The 20,612-nt window shown below is 44.5% G+C and overlaps 2 protein-coding genes across 6 annotated transcripts in view; one reads left to right on the top strand and one right to left on the bottom strand.

Moving 5' to 3' along the window:
* Window positions 1–20,612, bottom strand: part of CLCN6 (chloride voltage-gated channel 6) — a 66,850-nt gene that overhangs the window by 35,342 nt on the left and 10,896 nt on the right. For 3 of the 5 annotated variants that reach the window (XR_008469552.1, XR_008469551.1, XM_054222758.1), the window contains exons 19-22: window positions 20,160–20,317; window positions 19,170–19,326; window positions 18,340–18,447; window positions 17,558–17,683 (exon numbers count right to left, since the gene is read on the bottom strand). Coding sequence is in view for 3 of the 5 variants with exons in the window: in XM_054222758.1 (XP_054078733.1) it covers window positions 17,558–17,683; window positions 18,340–18,447; window positions 19,170–19,326; window positions 20,160–20,317 (549 nt within the window). In the remaining 2 variants the exon portion in view is untranslated. Of the gene's footprint in view, window positions 1–12,071; window positions 16,227–16,628; window positions 17,228–17,557; window positions 17,684–18,339; window positions 18,448–19,169; window positions 19,327–20,159; window positions 20,318–20,612 lie in introns of those variants that run through there. The other 2 variants (XM_054222757.1, XM_054222756.1) reach the window with 2 other exon arrangements.
* LOC128918505 (natriuretic peptides A) lies at window positions 2,017–5,115 on the top strand. Its single transcript, XM_054222767.1, has 3 exons — window positions 2,017–2,231; window positions 3,866–4,151; window positions 4,400–5,115. The coding sequence occupies exons 1-3, from the start codon at window positions 2,112–2,114 to the stop codon at window positions 4,414–4,416; spliced, it is 423 nt and encodes a 140-aa protein (XP_054078742.1). The 5' UTR covers window positions 2,017–2,111; the 3' UTR covers window positions 4,417–5,115.

A 20,612-nucleotide genomic window follows, 5' to 3' on the forward strand; every position in this document is an offset into this window, starting at 1 on the left:
AACGCAGACCGAGCGACAGAGTGGTTTTGCACAGAGACAGCACTAGAGAATACTTAGCGGGTAGGGAGGGTGAAAGGACAGAAACAAAAAATAAAACAATAACATATCCTAGTTATCTTAAATTGGACAGTCAGTATTAATAAATAATTCTGGTTTATCTTTTCCCACTTTCTCAGTTTACAAAATGAAGTTACACCCTGGTGCAGACAAACATATACACACCCAAGAGCAGCAGGAAGAGAATACCTGTAACTAATCAGTGCATTATACAGATATTGCAATATGGAGTCTTAATTTAAAAAAAAAACAACAACAAAAACCAAACAAACTATCAGGATCTCAGTTCTTTCTTAAGCACAATTTGAACTGCACAAAATAAGAATGTGTTGTGGCACACAATAATATAAAAAATTAGTACTGCCTCCATGTACTGAAAAAAGAAAACATTGGGGAAAAATAGGGAGTGCTCTTATAATAAAGGACTTCATCAGAACACACGCAGAGTTGGGCTGACTTCAGGCTGTATTAGGAAAAAGTAGCATTTGAGCTTGACTTCACAACCTTGAGAATGTCCTTTCTAGTATAATTTTGGTAGCGGATCATGTGAACAGCGTGTTCACATGTTTGTACACAAACACCATGTTAAGACATTTAAGACATGAGAAATATTTTATCGTTCTATTTAGCAAATGTACTCAGGAGATTCTTTCAAGATCTATATTTGTATTAAAAGTCAACACATTATTACTAGACCGACATATTCAACTTCCTCATATATTGATTCTTGTTTCAATTTAGATTAACAACAAACATTAAGAAAATGCAGGGTAAGCAATACGCTTCATGATTTAGAACTCTCCTGCAGTTCTGTAAAAAGATTAATTTTTAGTTGCACTATAAACACAAAGACAATGCGGGAAGGGGAATTTGCAGCAAAGCTGCATTTGCGTAATTTCTCATTTAAGCTAAAAACTGCTAACTAATCTTGAAAACTTCAGCTCTCAAAGAAACAAATAAATACTTTTTAATATATTAAACTAAATGTTGCATTTTAACCCCTCCCAAAACACACATACACACAAATTCATTCTTCCTTGGGGCCAGATTCTGATACCTTTGCTGAATAACACCGAAAGCGATCTATCTAAAGTTCTCGCCGAGCAAGTTGCTTTCTTGTATGACGGTACGAGAAGATTATTCCTGAATCTGACCATCTCTTCTTCAAATTTATTAATGTAGGGTCAAGCCTTACCATCGATGTTTAAAGAAATCCCATTGATTTAAACGTTTGGCAGTTAATAAAGACTAGTGTTTTTCAATAGTGCCGAAGTCAGTTGTCGTGGGGGGCTGGAGGTGCTCGGTCTCCCTGCAGTCAGTCTAGAAGTTATCGTCTGTATTGAGGTGCAGATCAGGGTGTCTCTGTTGTTGGCAACGTACAAATACAAAGTCTCAATGGTGATATCACCTCAACAGCAATGGGAAAAGAGAAGTGGCCCAAACCTGGGATTTTCAGCACACTCCGTGGTATGCGGTGGCTGTGCATATTCCATATATAGAAGGAAATTGTGCACGATACTTTAGGTGTCCTAAAAGTAGATTTATCTTCAGCCTTTACTCTCCACCAAATACCCATCTGAAAAGCCTATAGTTTTCCCTGTAAAAGGGAATTTCCCTATGGAAAGCTTCTAACTGAGCGGAGTTCAGAGCGGTTTCAGGGTTGTTTCCCATCTCCGTAAATCTGACCATAGGGGTCTCTTGAAAGAAAATTGCTAAGAATTTCCAACTGGACTATGTAATCACAGCGCCTGGTATCAAGAGAAGGGGGAGTGACATGAAATCATTGACTTGTGACATACATTCCTCAGCAACAGCAGCTGCTGCCTAATGACAGCTAATAAAGGGAATCTTCCCTTGACAGAGCTGCATGCCTGCAGTGGGACTGGAATGTGCCCCAGATAAATCCACCGATAACCTAGGAAGCAGAGATCACACCCAAAGAGTATAAAAGACAAGCTTTGGAAGACAGAGGATAGGACAAGGAAGAGAGAGACCTGAAGAGACATCTCAGAAGAAACAGCTTGAACTTCCCTATTCCCAACGAACCCAGCGCCATGGACACTAAAGGCTCATTTTCCTGTGGCTTCCTCTTTCTGCTGCTCATCCAACTCCAGTCCAGCAGAGCCAACCCTATCTACAGCCTCAGCCCTGCCAAAGAACTGGCCAGCATGGAGGTGAGGACTCTTCTTTTGCAAGGTTAAACTTTTGGGGTGCTTAGCGGAGTGCGAGGTCGTTGTTTTGCCTTTCTTTTGCACAATTGGATAGCCACATCAGCGATCGCATGCCGGGGGAACAAAGTCTCAGATCTTCACAGGGGTTCAAAGAAGCTCCGTAGAGCAATATCTTCCAGTGCTGGCTTCACCTGAGCTCCTGGGTAGCAGTGGGAAACAAAATTCCAATGCTGTGGTGGTATGTCTGCTTTGGGGTTTTGGTTCTTTTTCTCTTAAACATCCACGTTCCTGGGACCAAACTCCCAGAGAGGGAACAAATCATCACAGTAGCTCTATAAGAACAAATAGAAAACTTTCAGGTGGGCTACTGTTCAGCTGTTTAGCTTACTGTTTTAGCTCCCACTAAATGGCAGGAAGAGTGAAGCGGGATGGCCATACGGCTCTACCTTTGTGGATTTTAGAGAACTGGCTGCATGTGGATGGGAGATGAGGAGGTAAAGCAGAGCACCCAAAGTCAAACTTTTAAAAAGTTGCTAGAGGAATAGTATGATCATTTAGTACAACTCAACCAGAAAAGCTTCTAGAGTTATGAAATTACCACATGCATATTTTAACGAATGATAGAGAACATCCATTGTTGCAGCACAATACAAGCTTAAGACTCAGTCTTGCACAATGAAGTCTGAAAGCTCAAACACTTTTGTGGACTGGTACCAGTGGTCAGCCTCTTGCAGCATCTGACCCTGAGAACAAACTCCCTAAGACGATTAAAACAGTGTCAGCCAAAGCTAAAACTGCCCCATGTCTGTAGGCTTTTCCTAGCATTCCAGCAGCTAGCTGAGAACTGTGGCTTCCAAATGCATTCACTGTCAAGCAAGCTGTAAGGCTCACTTCTCTCCACTCTGCTTCTAGAGATGAACAATTAGATTCCTCTAATTGGTTGAGCTGGCCTTGAGGAGGTTATCTGACCCCTATTACACAAAGCCTTAAAAATTATAGAGAATGGTACCCAGGAAGAAGTCACATAAGGACATAAATTTAGCATACAGGTATTTTCAGGGAGATGCATGTTACTTTAAGGAGCAACAATCCTGGAACTCTTGGAGCACAGACTAATGAAAACGCCAAGAGCTTCACCAAGTGACATTCAGTGAAATAGCCTGGGGTAACAAGCAAGCAGATGATCTTAGCAAAAAATAAATAAATTTTTTTTAAAAAAAGAGAAAGCCAACTGCTGGCAGGCAGCATTGCAGGCAACTTCTGAGAACATGGGAGTGACTATGGATTCAGAGGTACTTTCAGACAGTGTACCATCAGTGGGTTGAATAGTATCTCCCTGTGCAACTCAGAACCATGCTTTTTTCCTCCGCTAAGAGCTCTTCTAACCTTGCCAGTAACACACACTTCTGTGGCAAGCGGCTTCAATCAGCTCTCAGCTAGAGCTACCCATAGATGGAATGAATGTGAACAGGGATTTACTGCAGAGCTCACGTACCACCAGCAACCCTGGGATCCAACCTGACAGTCTCCCTAGGGGTGCCTATGGGACCACTGATGAATGCAGAGTTGGACGATGGGAAGAGCTAGCAAATGACCACAAAACTCTGAGTTTCATGAAATTAATCCTTCTCTTGTAGGCTCTGCTGGAGAGACTGGAGGATAAGTTTGCAATGATTGAAGCCCTGGAGTCCAATCCTGACCTGCAAGACCCCAAAACCCAGGAGGAGATCCCACCAGAGCTCATAGATGACAGCGACGACCAGAAGGCTGAACCCAGGCTAGCACCCAGCACCCCTCTGTCCTACAGGGACCCCTTCCTCAAGAGACTGAGGGGGCTGCAGATGCCCAGGATGATGAGAGATTCTGGCTGCTTTGGGAGGAGAATTGACAGAATCGGCTCCCTGAGTGGGATGGGTTGCAACGGTGAGTCCCGTCTAAGCCATTTCACTGAACAGAACAGACTACATCTGTGTCACGCGGCAAGGGAGGAGCAGGTTCTCATTTAAGTCTTTAATAAGACACAGTTTGAGAAAGGAATTCATTTTAGTCTAATATTTAAGCTAGTATTGGTTTTTCTATTGATGTTTGTAGGTAAAAGCACTGCTAACAATGGTGCATGCACTGAGAGAGAAACACTTTCTAGTAACACTTCTGTCATGTTTGGCTTGCAGGTTCCAGGAAGAATTAGGACAACCTCCCCATACCCTACTCTGAAGAATGCTTTACAGTACCTGTTCCTCCCAAGATGAAAGCCGGATGCTTTCTAAACTCTTCAACAGAAAGTTATTCCTATTTTTATTTATTTATTTATTTATTTATTCGATGTTTTTTAAAGAACATTTCTTACTCTAGCACCAAGAAACCATCTTTAAATAAAACTAACACGTTAGACATCTATGCTGGACCTCTCTCCTGTCTGTTGTATTAAAATTTCTTGTATTTTCCTAAAGTCAAAATCCTATGTTTTATTGGTACTCTGGTACCCACAAGGCTGGATCTTAATTACACAAGACTGCAAAAGTATGAACTCGATAAAACCAAAAATGAGTTTTTCACTAGAGTTTTTCCCTGTGCGCTAAGAAATTATAACAGATTAGCAGGAAAAAAAAGCTTGCTCAACATTGAAAAACCAACATGAGTCCTATAGACAGGGTTTCAGTAACAAGAGAGTCCTTTTGCTGGTACAGATTATTCAGTCAAGGGAATTGCCACTCCACTGCCACAAATCCCTCATGCAAGCAAAATTTACATGAAAAGAAATAAGAAAAATCATAACACTCCACAAGTTTGAAGATAACCAGAGGGAGGAAAGGGAATTCATTGTATATGCTTTCTAGCACTAACCAAATAAAGGTTACAAGCATCAATAGAAAGATACATCATTAACTGTGTCTTGTCTCACTCTGCATGTGGCTGAGGTGCTCATCCTCAACGTTTCTTGATGGATTCTCAAGGGGCTTGAATCCTATCACGGTATTTCTCATGTGAGGGCAGGTGGGATCACTCCAATTACAAAGCAGCTAGTACGTACCGTTTATCACTTTCTGGGAATGGCCACTCATAAAGTTGTTCTAAACACGGTTACTGGGAACACTGCAAGTCTGTTAAAAGATTCATTTAAGCCTTCGTAGCTAGCATTCACAGCTATGATCTGAATTTGGCCCAAAGCACATTCTCGCCGCCTGCCCCGCCGAATAGGGTTATATTGCCAAGACCACATTCAGTTAGCACCCTGTGGACCAAACAGCTTGCATTCCCAAGTCAGCCACAGCAATGGCATTGAGCCCAGGCTCCACGCAATTGTCCTGTGATTGCACATACTGCTGGAAACTCTATTATTTTGAGCATCTAATTTTGCGCCTCATTCCCAGCATCCATTACTCAAGCACCCCGGAAAACTTGTTCAGTGCTTAAGAACACAGCAGCACCAGGACGGACTCAACTACAGAGGTCTAATTCTGACTTTGCTCATGCAAATGCACATAGGGAGAGGAACGATACTTGGTCAAGACAGGCTACAGGGAGGCAGATGTGCCAGAGCCATGGCAGTTGCTGACAACGGCTCTCAGGAACCATAGCTACAGTGAAACCGTAAGTTTGAGTGCTGAATGGCACACTGCTCCTGCACATGCCTCTTCACAGCTAGGGCTGCTGCACCACTTTAATAGGGCTTATGTCACACATCACATTGCTGATAAGCCGCCCTCCCAGTGACTCCCTGTACTGCTGACATGACCTCCGAGGCACCTGCGTGCTCCCTGCCACTCTGGGCCTTGTGATTCTTCCCTAGGGAAGAAGAGCAGAAGCCTACTCTGAGGGAATCATTTTGCTCCACTCTGATGGGAAACAACACCTAGGGCGATACAATCACATGTCAGACCCTCTCCTTCCAGCAGCACCAGCCAAAGATAAAATACTCTGGGCAATAGTGCCCAAATCGGTTTCCCTGGCAGGAGAACTGATTCCCAGGCCAAGACTCCCAGCAGCTACCATGAGGCATCTCTGCAGTGAAAAGCTGAGCATTTACTCAGAGGCGGTTTCACAAGTCAAGGTGGTGTGAAGTCACCCTTTGTGGGGACAATGGGGCTTTGTCTTCTCACACAGGCTTTCCAAACACACCCCTGCAGCCACCTGTTTCCCGCTGCAGCAAGACAGGAACACACAGGTGGATCCCTCCATACTGGCAACCGGCGACAGCCTGACTTCCCATGCACTGCTATTAAAGGAAAGTAAAAACAATCCTCATACTCTAACAGTAACAGTCCTTGCTGGAGCCGAATTTTACCCAGTCAAGCAAAACTTGCATAGACACATCAAGGCCCTGTAAATTGTCCCTCCCTGTCAGCCCCGCAAGGCACAAAACACTAATGAGTTCAGTGGAATGTGCTAAAAACCGCAAGAAGAGTTGGCGCTGCTTGACCCAAAGCCAGGTGGGTCCAGTATTAACAGCAAGCCAGTTCGCGGTGGAACAAGTCTGTATTGGCTTGCAGACAGTATGCTAATAGACCCTGCGGTCTGGGAGAACCTAATTGAGAGTAGGCAATCTAGGAAAAAGGCATCTCTCTGGCTGGATTTTTACTGCTACTCCCATAAACACACTGAGCTGTAAAGCTCCCCCAGGGAAATCTCACAGTCAGGCCAGAATAGGACTGCACACAGAAACGAGCACTTGGAAAAGCTGAATGAGAGAAACTTAGCACTGATCAGCTCTACAGATAAAGAGCATCACCCCCAAGGACAAGCAGAGCTACCACTGCTGCTGCTAGAGCTGGATGAGAGAGAGCAGGGAGCAGTCTTGGAAACAGCCAGACCCAAAGAAACACACAGATAAAAGCAGCCACAGCTTACAGAGAAAGCAAGGACATCTGAAAGCTAAATGTCTCTCTAGAGCTGCCTTGCTTGCTTACTAAAGAGGCTACAGAAAAACTGTGGCCAAAAGAGTGCATATAGAAAACATGAAAGGCTCCACTAGAAACTTGCGTTCGGCGAGGCCAGGAATTTCAGCCTGTAGGTACAGAAATGAAGGATCCCAGAGTGAGCTAGCAAATTAATTCATTTATCATCTGTTTCACAGAACAGCCACACACACTGTGACCCATCAGTTCCAACGGCAAGTGCCACTAACGTTCTTCACCAAAGGTCAGCAGGCTGACCTTTACAGCAGAGGAACAAGAGCGGCACAAGCAGTTACCACAGCGTGGGATGCATTATACGTTCATGCTCTACTTTACTTTGGAACAACTTGGACTTGTGTTCATGGCTCAAAGACTAAAAGGACAGTCCTGTTGTCCCATATACACATCAGGTGCTAACTCGACAGCCTTTTATTTCTTCTTCTGCTGCTGTCACCGCAGTGGATTTGCACAGTTGCACATGCTATCCATGAAAGGATGCAGGTATTCCTTTTAACTAGGCCCTGCTCTCTTCCGGCTGTAGCCAGTTCTGCACAGACCCACAGCTAAACAGGAGCTAGATTCCTTCAGGTTTGTAGCGGATCTGTCTTTGGTGCCTGTAAATTTTGGAAACTAATCCTCCTAGAACTTTTTTGAGGAAAATACGTGACTAGACTAGAGGAGAAAAAAGCAGTACCAGGCTCTTGTGAGGGCATGAACTGAAGATTAACATATTCTAACTAAGTCCTCACACCTATCCAAGATACATCTCAAGCCCTCTACAGAAACTTACCCTAGTGGAAGGTAAAGTTGGTGACGTGTCAATAATAGCGCAGAGTTTTCCTTTAGGAACTGTGCTGTGAGTCAGCCCCAAGACAGGGAATCAGGGTAGCTTGTAATTGTAAACAATTCAGAAACAGTCTAACTGCAGGATGCCTTTGGGACAAAGCTATCACTGCAAAGTAAGAGCTGATGTCAAAAACAGCTAATGCAGGTTAGGTTCCAAGCAACTATTCAGCACTGAGCACGGGGCAGGGTCCTGAAATCCTGCCTTCCTGCATCCTGTCAGGCATCAGAGTGCATTGTAAACCTCAATCAACCCCCCACAACACAGCACCTAGCACGTATCCAAGTGCTGTCATGCTCATCGTGCAAAGGAAGAAACATCCCAGCGAGATCAGAGAAGGACCAGGCTAAGACCCTCCGTCCAGCTCTAATGACATTTGCCACCTCCTGCAATGCCAGACTTCATACTCACTTCCTAATAGCTTCTGGCAGTAACCCTGACTGACAGTGCATAATTCAGCAGCTTTCTTTCATTTGAACTTTGAAATACAGTAATTACACTAGCATGCTTTATGCACACTGTAAGGCATGAACTTTATTTGGAAAAGTGGTTTGGTTGGCACGGGTTTTTTTTGCAAATTAGATTTGAGGGTTTCTTTCCCCCTCAGACACTGCACTATCCCTTTCCAGCTTCCCACTAGATGAAATGTTTCACTGAAATCCCAGTCTGCAAGCAAGAATGCCATGAGAAGCTGTCACCACTGCTTTGTTTCTCTAAGAAATCATATATGGAGTATAGGGTGCACATCCTCCGCTGCTGCAGGGAGGAGTAGAGCTGTGCCAATTTGCATAACAATCTGGCCATATCCAGCGTGCTTGATTTACTTTCACTGAAGCTTGGCCCCCAAAGGTCTTTGCTGATTGACACCTGCTTGATGAGTGTGTCCCAGTCATCCAAGGCAGCAATTCTTTACAGAGATAGCACGCTGGCGCCATGCCCAAAGACAGAAGCTACCAGCAGCATGGTCACACAGCTCAGAATTTAGCAGAAAGCTTGTTGACAACTCTGCGGTGTTGAGAACAGCCTCTCCCTGAGTCTCTCGCACGCTTACCCGGAGGTACAGCTCCCATTAGACAGTTGGCACCCAGTTGTCCAACACTTGTCTCAATTTTCACACCAAAGAAGGAAGAGTCCAGAGGCATTGCTGAGAGATAAAGGAAGGGGGAACTTTTCTGGTGCTTTTCTCACACCTTTGAAGTGTGAAATATCTTGAAACAAATCAAGAACGTTCCTCACAGCGAGATGTCCCTGTGCTGTCATGCCTTGCTGGAGCTGAACCATTGCCACTGCAGTGACAGCTGCTATGGACAAATAACTTTAAAAGGGAATCTTCTGCTGGCTCCAATCCGCAATCATTTATCAGAGCAAGTGATAGAATGCAGTAGGCTTTGTTCTTTGAGTCTTATTCCTGCCATCATTGCAAATATAAAGAGAGGCAGTCTCAAGATCAGTCTTTCAGTGAGAAGGAAAACACCAGAGTGACACAAAAAGGCAGAAAGAAACCTCTTGTTCCTTACTGCTGGCAACAAGAAACTGCTGCTGCCTTTGGTCCTTTTCATTGATTACTTGTAATAGTTTGAGGCCAGCCTCCCATCATCCTATTTGAACAAAACAAAAGGAATTTCTACAACTGGACTTCCTAGTTCAAAGAATCCTGAGCACATCAGTTCCCCTCTCAACAGTACAACTTGCCCTTTGTAAACAGGTTATACCATGCCTGTATTTTGTTTTCCTAACAGCAGATTCTATTGCTAAGTGATATACTTCCACAAAAAAAGACCAAAAAAAAAAAAAAAAAGGCTTACAGTTGTAATCACAGTTTGTGGCCTTCCATGTGGGAAGGAAGGAAGGAAGGAAGGAGGATTTGTAAGACCTTCCCGTACTCTGAATATTCTCCTGAAAAACCAGCAGAATCCTGTATAAAAAAAAGAAGCTGGGGAAGTTCTAAGAAAACAGAAGATAGTGAGAAGGCAGCTAGGGTCAGGCCTGATATGCTGGAAATTGGGAAGAGAAAAAGAAGGATAAAATTGATGTGTGAAGTCAGCCACCCCACAGGGATATTCTGTAGTATCAAGGGGCTGCTGGGGGAGTCAGCAAGGCCCTCAGGGTTGTCCTGTCTTCTCTGTTAGAGTCATGAGTTCTTCATCACAGTATTGTTTTCTATGTTCATCTATTCAAACTGGTATCTCTGGGTTCCACTTTCCTGCTCCTAGATGCTTAAGAATCACTACAACGTGTGTTAAACACACATGGCCCATACAGCAGCTTGTGCCTTTATTTCTGCAGTTTTGTTACAGCACCCTGATTTGAAAAGCACATGCTGGTTACTTTTAAATAGTGATCTCAACGTCTAACCCTCACAAACTGATACCCCTCCCTTCCCAGACGGTGGTGGAACTCACTGCCATCTCACTCCAGCCACGAGGAGATTTTTTTCACACAGCGCATTTGAAAAGCGCTGGCGGATGCTGAAGAGGCCGAGCGTGTCCCAGCGCCGCTGGAAAGCGGTTCAGCACCCTGGACAAGAAGAGCAGCCTCGTTCCCTCCTCACACCCGGCGCGGCCGCGGCTCGGCGCAGCCGCCCTCTGCTTCCTCCCGCGGGCGAGCCTGAGACAGACCTGGATGTGGCTGTACGCACGCTAAAGCGGGCAGCTTGCATCCTGCCAGCAAAGCAAAGCCTTAGAAAATAATCTCACTGAACAGCACTAAATTCTTCTGCTAGATGCACATTTTACAGGTACAGGGATCATGACACACAGGTCGATTTAATGAATCTATAAACTTTGGTAGAAAGGGATTTTAATCGACACGTGAAGTTGGTTGCTTTAAGCATAAAGGTATTATGCAGCTCTTCTACTAACCACTATTACCCATGATAAAATGCAAGACAAACCACCACTTCTAATTGGTTTTGATCCCTCCTCCTTCAGGCAAGAAACTTTATTGCTTTTATTGTCTGTAGTAGAAGTCACCTTGCATATAATCTTGACGCCCAAAGCAGCCCTACAGCTGACAGAGGCTCTTACCAAGCGTCTGGTACCTGCATGAGTCCAGCTGGCTGCTTTAGTAGGTTTGGCTGCGGGGAAGTTGCCATACCACCAATTGCCAAGCTGTGTCTGTGAGCATGGACAGACACAACCCTCCCACCCCCTTTTTTCAGGGTGGGAGGTGAGAAAGCAGACAAAAGACAAACAATCTATTTCCTTCTTTACTGTTATGCTAAAGTGGCAGGTGATGTACCTCAATTTTAGGACGGAAATGCTTCTCCCATTTCCTCCTACATCACTGCAGCAGCAGAGCTGAAGCAGAATTCCTCCTGCTCTTTTTTACTGATGACTCACTCTTCCACTCCGTTTCCTTGCTAGGAGCAGTGTTTAAGACCATCATGGCACTTCTTATTTAGCTCCCAAACCCAGATTTTCTGCCGTCCTCTCCTAACAGATGCCTTCATCTATTTCAGGCTCTCCCCGTCATTACATACACACCAATAGATCGAGGGCAGGAGCCAGACGAGCTGCTGGCTGACTTCGTATTAGAGTGTATCAGAGAGCTCCTGTGTGCATTGTGCGCAACACAGCCACCTCATCCAGAGAAAAAGCACAAACATGGAAAGGCAGTGAGCTTTTGTGTCAGATATTTCTACTTGCTCACATTCTTGGCCTGTAAGCATGTGATGAAAGATCAAAAATTGTCATAAGTTCTTCTCTGTAAGGTAGACAGCAAGATAAAGCAGAAAAGATAGCCACAAACTAAGTAAAAGCTAAGGATGCAAGGAAGATTTTTCACATCCCGGAAAGGCTACCTGTAAAACAAGAGGTGTTAACACTGCACTCTAAATGTCTTTCATTAGCTTACTGGGAGAAAGGTGGAAAGCAAGAGTTCCCAGGTAAGAAAAGCGGCACTCGCCTCTAGCACAATGTGCACATTTCAGCTCCTTATCATACACATGATATTTCCCTCCTTTTAAACAGCCGTTGTGAGAGAACACGGGAGTGGTCGCAACCTAAAGGATTGCGCTAATTCTTTGCCCAGCCTCAGAGCACCTTCTGCACAAACTGTTCAATCCAGACAGCTCATAAATAGCAACTACTCATCTACCTCAAATCACGTTCTTGGATATTGCCATGTTCTACCGGTTTTATTATAATAAAGGGCAAAAATAAGACAACACTAGAAACACCAAAAGGCCTTGAAAGTGCTGAAGGAGACACACAAACATTTTACTCTCAGACATGTTATGGTTACATGAATACTTCCCAAGTGCCATAGTTCAAATAAAAATATATTCATACAAATTTAAAAAAAATACAATTTATATACACTGTGGAATTAGCTTACATAATTTCATAACAAAAAACAGTGCAAAAAACCAAATGGAAAGATAAGTCGCTACCATTGGAATGGCTCACAGTAAGTTAACAATTCAAAACTGCATAATTAACACTGCACAGGAAACCATGAGGCAGGGGAGAACGCCCCATACTACCCCCTAACTTTTGCCATCAATACTAATCCAGTTCTTGGTTACTATTCCTTTAGTGTTGCTCTGAGTAAAAGGTTACAGGCACCTACGTTAGAAGGAAGTTTCTTGGTAAATCACTAAACAGCGAGAGCCAGAGCAGAAGCAGTTAGTGTGCTGTAAGAAAGGAATTTAGTGGCCAAAGCGTGAGAACAAGACTGGTTCAACACAAGCCTCTTTGCATCAGTCCTTAGCAAAAGGGAAATGCTGCATCCCCAAACGACACGTGAACTTGTAATTCCCTTTCTGCAACCTACATAACAGTGATTGCACACTGTTGAGATCTCCCTTTAGAGCAGCTGACGGGGTCACCCACCATCCTCATTTAAAACTTATTTACTGAAAGAGTGAAAGGGGTGTGTTTTCCAGCTAAAACATTTGAATAAGACAGATGCACAGGCCGAGCAGACAGTGCTAACAGCTGGCTGAAGGCATGTGGCCTTCTCATGGGGAAACATGGTTGGTGCTCGGACAAACCTTGAGAAGATTTTTCAGCCTGTCTTGTCTGGATTGCCTAACTCCAGGCCTCAGTAGCGATGACAAGATATCCTGCAGCAAAACATACTGCTGCAGTTTGTGTAATGAAATAAAACAGGACATGACCAGCTCAAACCAAACAATCTAAGGAGCCCTATTCATGTGCAGGCAGAGAAGGAACCTTCCACAAACCATCACTCAACATGAGCAAGAGGAAGAAGATTTGTCATGGAGAGACACAGGGTATTCTTGACAGATGCTCTGACAGTATGGGATTGCTAATTCCACATTAGAGTGATCTGAAATCCCATCCAAACAGGATTCCTGTGATTTCTAACTGCCCACAAGCACAAATCCTTCGAGTGAAAGGTAGGTTAACAGAAGCATATTTCAGACCTACAGTCCAGCTTCAGGAAGTGCAAAAGGGTGCTGGAAGTTTTTTGGCATAGCTCAGTGCAAGATCAGAGCTCAGGGAACACAGGCATTTTAGAAATCATCTGCAGAGACTATTCAGAGAGAACAAACATCCTTACACTACTTACAGGGAAACAACTTGCAAGTCAAGAGCAGTAGCTGATGCCAATTTATATGCTCTAAGGAACATGCTGCACCTGTCCCAGCTAAGGAGGCTAGGTTGAAGGTGCAAGATGGATACTGGTTGGAGGAAAAAACCTTTGTTTTACTCTTGGACGTTTAGGAGCTTGCATGCCTTATTTGAAATGCATCTAGGATATTCATAAGCCAGCAAAACTATTTTAGTGGAGGAGACAAGAGCAGCTGCTGCAAGTTCCACAGTAAGAAAGGAAAAAGAACGAATATATTGCCGGCTTTTTAGGTAAATCGCTTCCCAAGCAGCCCTGGAGAGCGGCCATAGTTAACAAAAGGTGCTGGGACATGCACAGCTTCCTTAGCAACAACTGCCATTGCATGTACCACAGCCCACTCTTTCCTTTGTGGAAATTATATAAATCCATTCTTGAAAACAAAGACTTGCCCTTCCTCTCTTAATAAGGCAGCAGGTGGGAAAGAACACTAAGAGAAAAAACTGTCTCCAGATGTCAATGGAGAGAAATAAAAATTTAAAAGAAAAATAAAATCTAAGTGCTTACAAACAGCTTTGCGAAAACCAAACTTTCCAGGTGAGCCATGCCATGCCCTGTATGACAAGGACCAATTCTACCCTAAAACTTGGCCTCAGGAACCACTTGTAAGACAAAGTTTTCTCTCATCTGCTGGACAAAATTCAAGAGCCTCCCCTGACGCTGCTGTCTTTATTGTACGCACAGGCAGAGAATACATCTTTCCACCACCTATCTGAACTGCAAAGGCTTTATGAACATCTATGAGTTCCAGTGACTTAAAGAGCCCTATGTCAAGATCACGGCAAGTGCCCTGGGCACAAAACCTACTCCTAAGCCTAACTGTAGTAGGGCTCAAGCAGCCAGCAGTTTGCAGAGCAGTGCTCTGGACCAATCAGCTTCCACTAAGTCAGTCAAAGAGGCTGTTTTAACAGATTTAGTGTTTTGACACATGTAAGGAAAGGCTTCAGGCTTAGTAAGGAAAATCTTCACCATAGATGAGCTCCTGAATTCAGAAAATACAGTAATTTCCTTCTGGCACGACTCTCATGTCGCTAGCTCCTTATGGCAGACAACAGGTTAATCGGAGTGCTAAGAGGCTGTGTAGAAGCTTTTCTGGGATACATTCCCCATGTTACTTGGCCCAGTCTCTCACTGACAGAATGCTCTGTGCTTTATCAAGCCAATCAGCTCTGCAGACCCTGGAGGCACAATGCTGGCTTCCCACTGAGGGTTATCTGTATGCAAAACTCAGGAGGGCAGGTGCCTGCTGGAACAATACAGGTGCTGGCCAGGATGGTGCCTGCTAAAGCAGTGAACTGGCTGTAACTGGCTTATAAGTGCTGATTTTCCCCTTACAGATATTCGGTAGTTGCAGTTGCAAACAGTATCCCAAGCATTTTTAGAGCACAGACAGCCCCACTTATCACCCCTACAGCAGATCCTGTCTGTTAGTCACTAGCACCAAGTGTCCCTCCCGTATGGCAGCCTGAAGTTACACCAGCGCCTCTCATGACACAGAGATAATTCAACCAAGCCCTGAGACAGGGCATCAGTTCTATTTGCCTCCAGAAAGGAACACTTCACCATGCTCTGCAGATGTTGGGTTCCCTGGTCTCTCTGGAAACGTGTCCCAGGCTCTCACTGTTCAAGGACAAAGTGCCTACAAATGCCAAGAAATGCAGGAGTGTCAGGGTAGTGACAAAGTGTAGTGCCACAAAGTGCCTTAGAAGAGTCTCTTACAGGGAGATAATAGCAAGAGCTAAGAGGGAAAAGATCTCCCTTCTCTGAGATGCTTTGCAAATGCATTAAATATTTATAATCCCAAACAGTAACTGAACTGTTTTGAACTCCTGATTTGCTCAGCTGCTCTCAAAAGCCAGTTGCTGTCAAAAACATCACAGCAGGGACGCTTCCCCATGAAAGAAGGGGAGAAATTAGGAACAAATGAAGCCAGAGAGGAAAAACAGGTGTCCTGGTTTGAGGACAACATGGGCAAATGGGAGCACCCGCAAAGAGAGGTCTATTTCCAAAGAGTTGGATTCTTTAATGTCACTTTTGAGAAAAGCCATCCTCCGGGGCAGCTATTTGATAACTGCAGACTTCAGTATCTCCTCTCAGCCTTGACAGTGACCCCCTTCTCACACAAGTAAGGCAACAGTTGCAGGAACAAGGGAGGAAGAGGAAAAAGGAGACATACAGGAGGACAGGGAAAAGATGCTGCAGTTCTCTGCACAGGACACAGTGGAGCTAGATGGGTTTTTTTTCCAACCATTAAAAAACCAAAACAAAACAAAATAGGAGAACATAAAGTGTTAGGACAACATCTGTTTAAAGGACATAACTGGGGCACAGGAAAAGAAAAAACCTGGATCAAGAGTGGTCAAACCAAGTGCCTGAGACCAACCAACAGCTCTGGGCTCAGGCAGCTCCTCTAATTCTCTGGCTAGCAAGATGTTTTCCAGCTCCCCAGGCTTGATATGCATGTGAGAAGCCAAACGGCAAGTCTTGGGCCTTGTGGGGTCCAAGCAGATTGCGAGCGCGTGTGCAGGCTTGGAAGAGGGAGGTAGCCACACCGACAGTGGGGCAGGGTGGGCAGGGGCATCAAATGGTCTGATAGTGTTGTCTCAGTCTTGCCTGCAGAAATTCGTGGGTCAGGTTGTGCCGAGTGATTATCCCAACAATCTTAAAGAGGAAGAAAAGAGGAAAAAAGATACAAGTCAATATCACAGATGTGCCACTAAGAGACGTGCATGGTAGAGCTGTTCTTTCCAACCCCCAAAAAAGAGGGAACCTGCAAGCAGTTCTTGACCAATGCTGAATTAGAGTGGGTTCGAGCTCAAATCTCGACAAAGCAACACCCCTCCCTCCTCCAGCACTTATCTACAGGCAAGACGCTGCTTTAACTACACCCAAATGGACAGCTTAACTGCTGCTATTGTGTCTGGGCACGGCAGTAATTACACCTGTCAAGGAAGGGAAATCCTGTCCATGTTAGACAGCATACGATTGTAACTAAATCCTTTGGAAAATGAAAACTGTAACTGGAAATAACAAAGCTGAGACATTTCTGGTATGCTACATGACATGACTGCAGATAGCTTGTATCAGATACATTCTAGGAAGCTCTAAAGACCAAAACAGAGAAAGGGTAAAGACTAGCTAAATGGGGACAGCACACTGGCCATTGCTAGCCAGCAGGTCACAGAAGGGACCCTCTCCCAGCTGCTGGGGAAACATTCAAATCACATGTGATGAAACACCTCAGTGATTTTACACATTAAAAGAGTTTAGAACTAGGCTGCTCTCTAGTACTGCAAGAGCATCTTGTACTAAGCATGGAATGAGTCAGCATCTCTTGTTTTCAACCAAAAGGCTCTGCAGAGTAGTTATTAGTAACCCCAAGAGGCAGAGAAAGCACTGCTGTGTTACAGGGACAGACCAGTTCAGGCCTAAGGAAAAAAGTTTCTCATTATGTTTGTAGGAAGTTACTGACACCTACTGACTATTCCTGAGCATTGTAGATGACAAAGAGTACACACAAAAGTACAGCGAATCAAGCACAAACCATTCAAAGACTCCTCTATTTTGCTGCTCCTACGAGTAGCAACAGAATGCAAGTTCCCTTCCAGCCGAAAAACCTCCTGCCCCAACACAGGAAATTCTGCTCTTGGCCTTGAATAAAGCTGTCAAAGAGGAAGCCAAATTAGCGGCCTCTGATGAGCTCGAGGCCTCTCAACAGTTACAAGACAGTAAAAGCTTCCACTTGCTGCCAGCCTCAGACAGGAGAGAGGCTGCATGTCCTGCCCTTTGCAGGGAAAGCGGGAAGCAGGCTCGGACACAAAAGATCACAGTAAAGCTACACAAAGTCACAGTAACCAACAATGCTTCAGGGCCTTAAAGAAGATCACGTTCTGATCTCTTTAAGCATTTCTGTTTGATGTTAAAAGATATCTAAATTCTCCCAAAGTTGGAAAGCATTGCTCAGCCAAGACAAAATGGAGATAAGGACTCACCTCTCCAACTGCGTTCACAACCGGTAAGTGTCTGAGTCCCATTGTCCTGAACAGGTTGAAGACTTGCGACACGTGAGTGTTTGGAGAGACAGCAAAGGGTGATGGGTTCATGTATGGGGTGACATCCTAAGAAAGAAAAACAATTATATTAATTACAAGAGGCATTTTCACTAACAAGCAATTCCTACAACTCCTCCAATGCACTGATCTCTGGACAGGGTATTAGACCGTGGGCATCCTCTATCTCTCCACAACTATGAAACTATTTCAGGAACCTCTATTTGTCACAGTTTGTTTGAACACTGCAACCCATGATCTTAAAATCCCAATGCTGCAGAAAGCCTCTAAGCAGGATGAATGCAGGTCCATGAAAACAAGAGTGTATATTAAAAAAGCAGTTGGGCTTACACAGCTACCTTCCTGTCACAAAGACAATGACAGGCCTGCCACCGACTGAGCTGCCAGCACACAGAGTTACAAATAGATAGCAGCAGTTTGCCTGTTTGATTTCACTCAGGCAGGAGTCTAATCTAGAAGGAAGTTAAATCAGACAGACAACGTCTTGTTCTGAAAGTAAAGCACCTGTGTGCAATGTAACTTCATAGCAGGTACAAGGATTGATTTCCACGTGCAGACAAGGCTGACTGAATGCATGAGAAATACACGATGTTGGGCACTGCACCCCAGGGTGGACTTAAACATGCTCCCAGCTTTTCTTAAAGGCTTGGGACTGTCCTAAACATATATCAGGAAACACTGCCATACTGCAGTGCCTCTCTTACCACTATCATGCGAGGGTTCAGCAATGTGAGGTCCAGGTCATGGATATCTGGATAGCGGGGATAATCCTCTGACATCTCTGCATGGGACAGACGAGGCTGACTCGCACTCTGCAATTAGAACAAATCCCACTGAACCCATGCGTCACCATCCCAGACAGTACATGGGCTGCAAGCAGCACAGCAAATGATGCCTCCCAATCACTCACCCAGATCTCCTTCTCCACCCACGCCCATACATACAACTTCGCAGAAGTACCCCTAGCAGCTCATCTCAGAATGCAGCAGTGCAAGCCAAAACCTATCCAGGCATTTAGCTGAGAGAGCAACAGATCTGCTCTCCAACCTCTGACAGGTCTACACTCAACACTGGAGGGCAGCAACCAACCAGCCTTGTGAAAGATAGGCCTCAAAAACAAATGCTCTTGCTGGTCTCAATGACACAGCTGACACTCCTGGTAAGATCTTGGCACAAAGCAGTAAAAGCGACACAGTATAAACTGCTGGTTGCTCTGTTTGTATTTAGTATCTGCCTTCTGTTCGCCAGTTCTGATAGAATTGCACCTTTAAGCAACAAATGGGTCTGTTGGTTTATTTTTAAACAGTAGGTATCCTCTTTTCCAGGGGGTGCTTAAACATAAATTAAATTCTCTTTATTCTAGAGCTGCAAGGGAGAATTCACATTATCCATCTGCAGCTTTTAAAACACAGATGTATTCCTTAAGTGTAAAAATAGATAGATTCTTTTTGGCAACCCATAAATATTGTTCCCAACCTTCTCAGATGAGAGGGGAAGGATGTCTCTGCTAGAATTCCTCATTAGGAAGACTCACCGACTGGCTCTCGGAGTAACAAACACCCCTGACAAGGAGGGTGACAAGCTGTGAGCGCAAGATCAAGCCATGGAAGGTCAAAGGTCTGAAGCGCTCCTCCATGGTCCACTCTTCACTGGGAGACTGGTCAGGGTACAGGTTGGGGTAGGGAGTGTATCTGTGACAGATTTAACATGTTATAAGTTGAATGAACTTAAGGACAGACACATACCCTCACCTCCAAAACAACTGCTATTTCAGCTCTTTGCAGCCTTCTCCTGAACATTTCAGGGACTCTTGCTAGACAAGCAAGTCTTTTCTCCACCAAACAAAATAGCAGAGAGGGGTCAAGAGCCATTACCATGGGCAGAGCATGACAACAGCAGCAGAATGGAGACACTCTCCTAACCCTCAATGTCAAATCACTTGCTACTAAGGAAATTTTCAGTGACAAATTATTCAGATTCTAATAACAGCTGAAGCATCTGGCAAAACATCAGGGTCAGGACTCCACTCATAAGAGTCACAATCACTAGGTTAGAAACTGACTCACCAGACTAGCCTGCTGCTTGGAAGCAACTGCAATACAAGCCTGGTGACTCAGCCCGGTTACCAGGAAGGTGGTATCAATTTTATGGCACCAAGTCATTAGCTTCTCTCCTGGGAGAACTGAGCTTTGCAGAGCCCTCAGGTTTTTGCAGACAAGAGGGCATCAACTTCTACAGACAAGATATTTCCCCAGGTATTCCACCCTCTCCAGGAAATATTTCTGGATAAGTGTTTGAAGGAAATTTAAATTAACAGGTTGGACACCATCAAGCCATTAGCCTAGGAATTTGGTCACAGGTGTGAGCCTCAGCACTGTCTGATGAGACCTGCCAAGGCACTTCTAAAACGTGGATACTAGCACTGTTTCCTCTGACATACAGAACGACTGTATCAAGCATCACTACACATCTCAACATATGGAAACACCCCATTTCCATATGTTTGTGCCTACCAGGACCTCACCTTCTCTCTAGCATCTGTTGCAGCAGATCCTCCTTTTCTGGTGGCTCCTCCGTTGCTATGTGCTCATCACACATGTTACGCAACTCACTTGAAGGGTAGGATTTCATGGACTGGCTACGCTTGCGCTGCTCTCCAGCTCGGGTGAGGATGCTAGATTTCTGGATACAGCAAACAATTTTCAGATACCCACTAAGCAGGTCAACAGTTATCTAAAAGCAACTATGAACTATTTGATGATAGCTTTATGTCACCAATAAAGTGTTCCTTAGCCAGTGCTGCTGCAGTACTTGTAAGACGACCCAACAGGACTGTACTCTCTTTGGACAGAGAACCTAGCATTTAGGAACTCAGGCACCCTTTTTTGCTAGAGCACAAGTATGCCACAAGCATGTTGATTACTCATTCTGACCTTAAATTTTAAGTTTCCCAAGAGGCTAAAATACCTGCCCCAGT

The sequence above is a fragment of the Rissa tridactyla genome, chromosome 16 (assembly GCF_028500815.1).
Source record: "Rissa tridactyla isolate bRisTri1 chromosome 16, bRisTri1.patW.cur.20221130, whole genome shotgun sequence".
NCBI lineage: Eukaryota > Metazoa > Chordata > Aves > Charadriiformes > Laridae > Rissa > Rissa tridactyla.

Bases quoted from the DNA above. Each gene is read 5' to 3' on its own strand.
- LOC128918505 (XM_054222767.1), top strand. From the start codon at position 2,112: ATGGACACTAAAGGCTCATTTTCCTGTGGCTTCCTCTTTCTGCTGCTC. The intron at 2,232-3,865 runs GTGAGGACTCTT...CTTCTCTTGTAG, and splicing joins AAGAACTGGCCAGCATGGAG to GCTCTGCTGGAGAGACTGGA.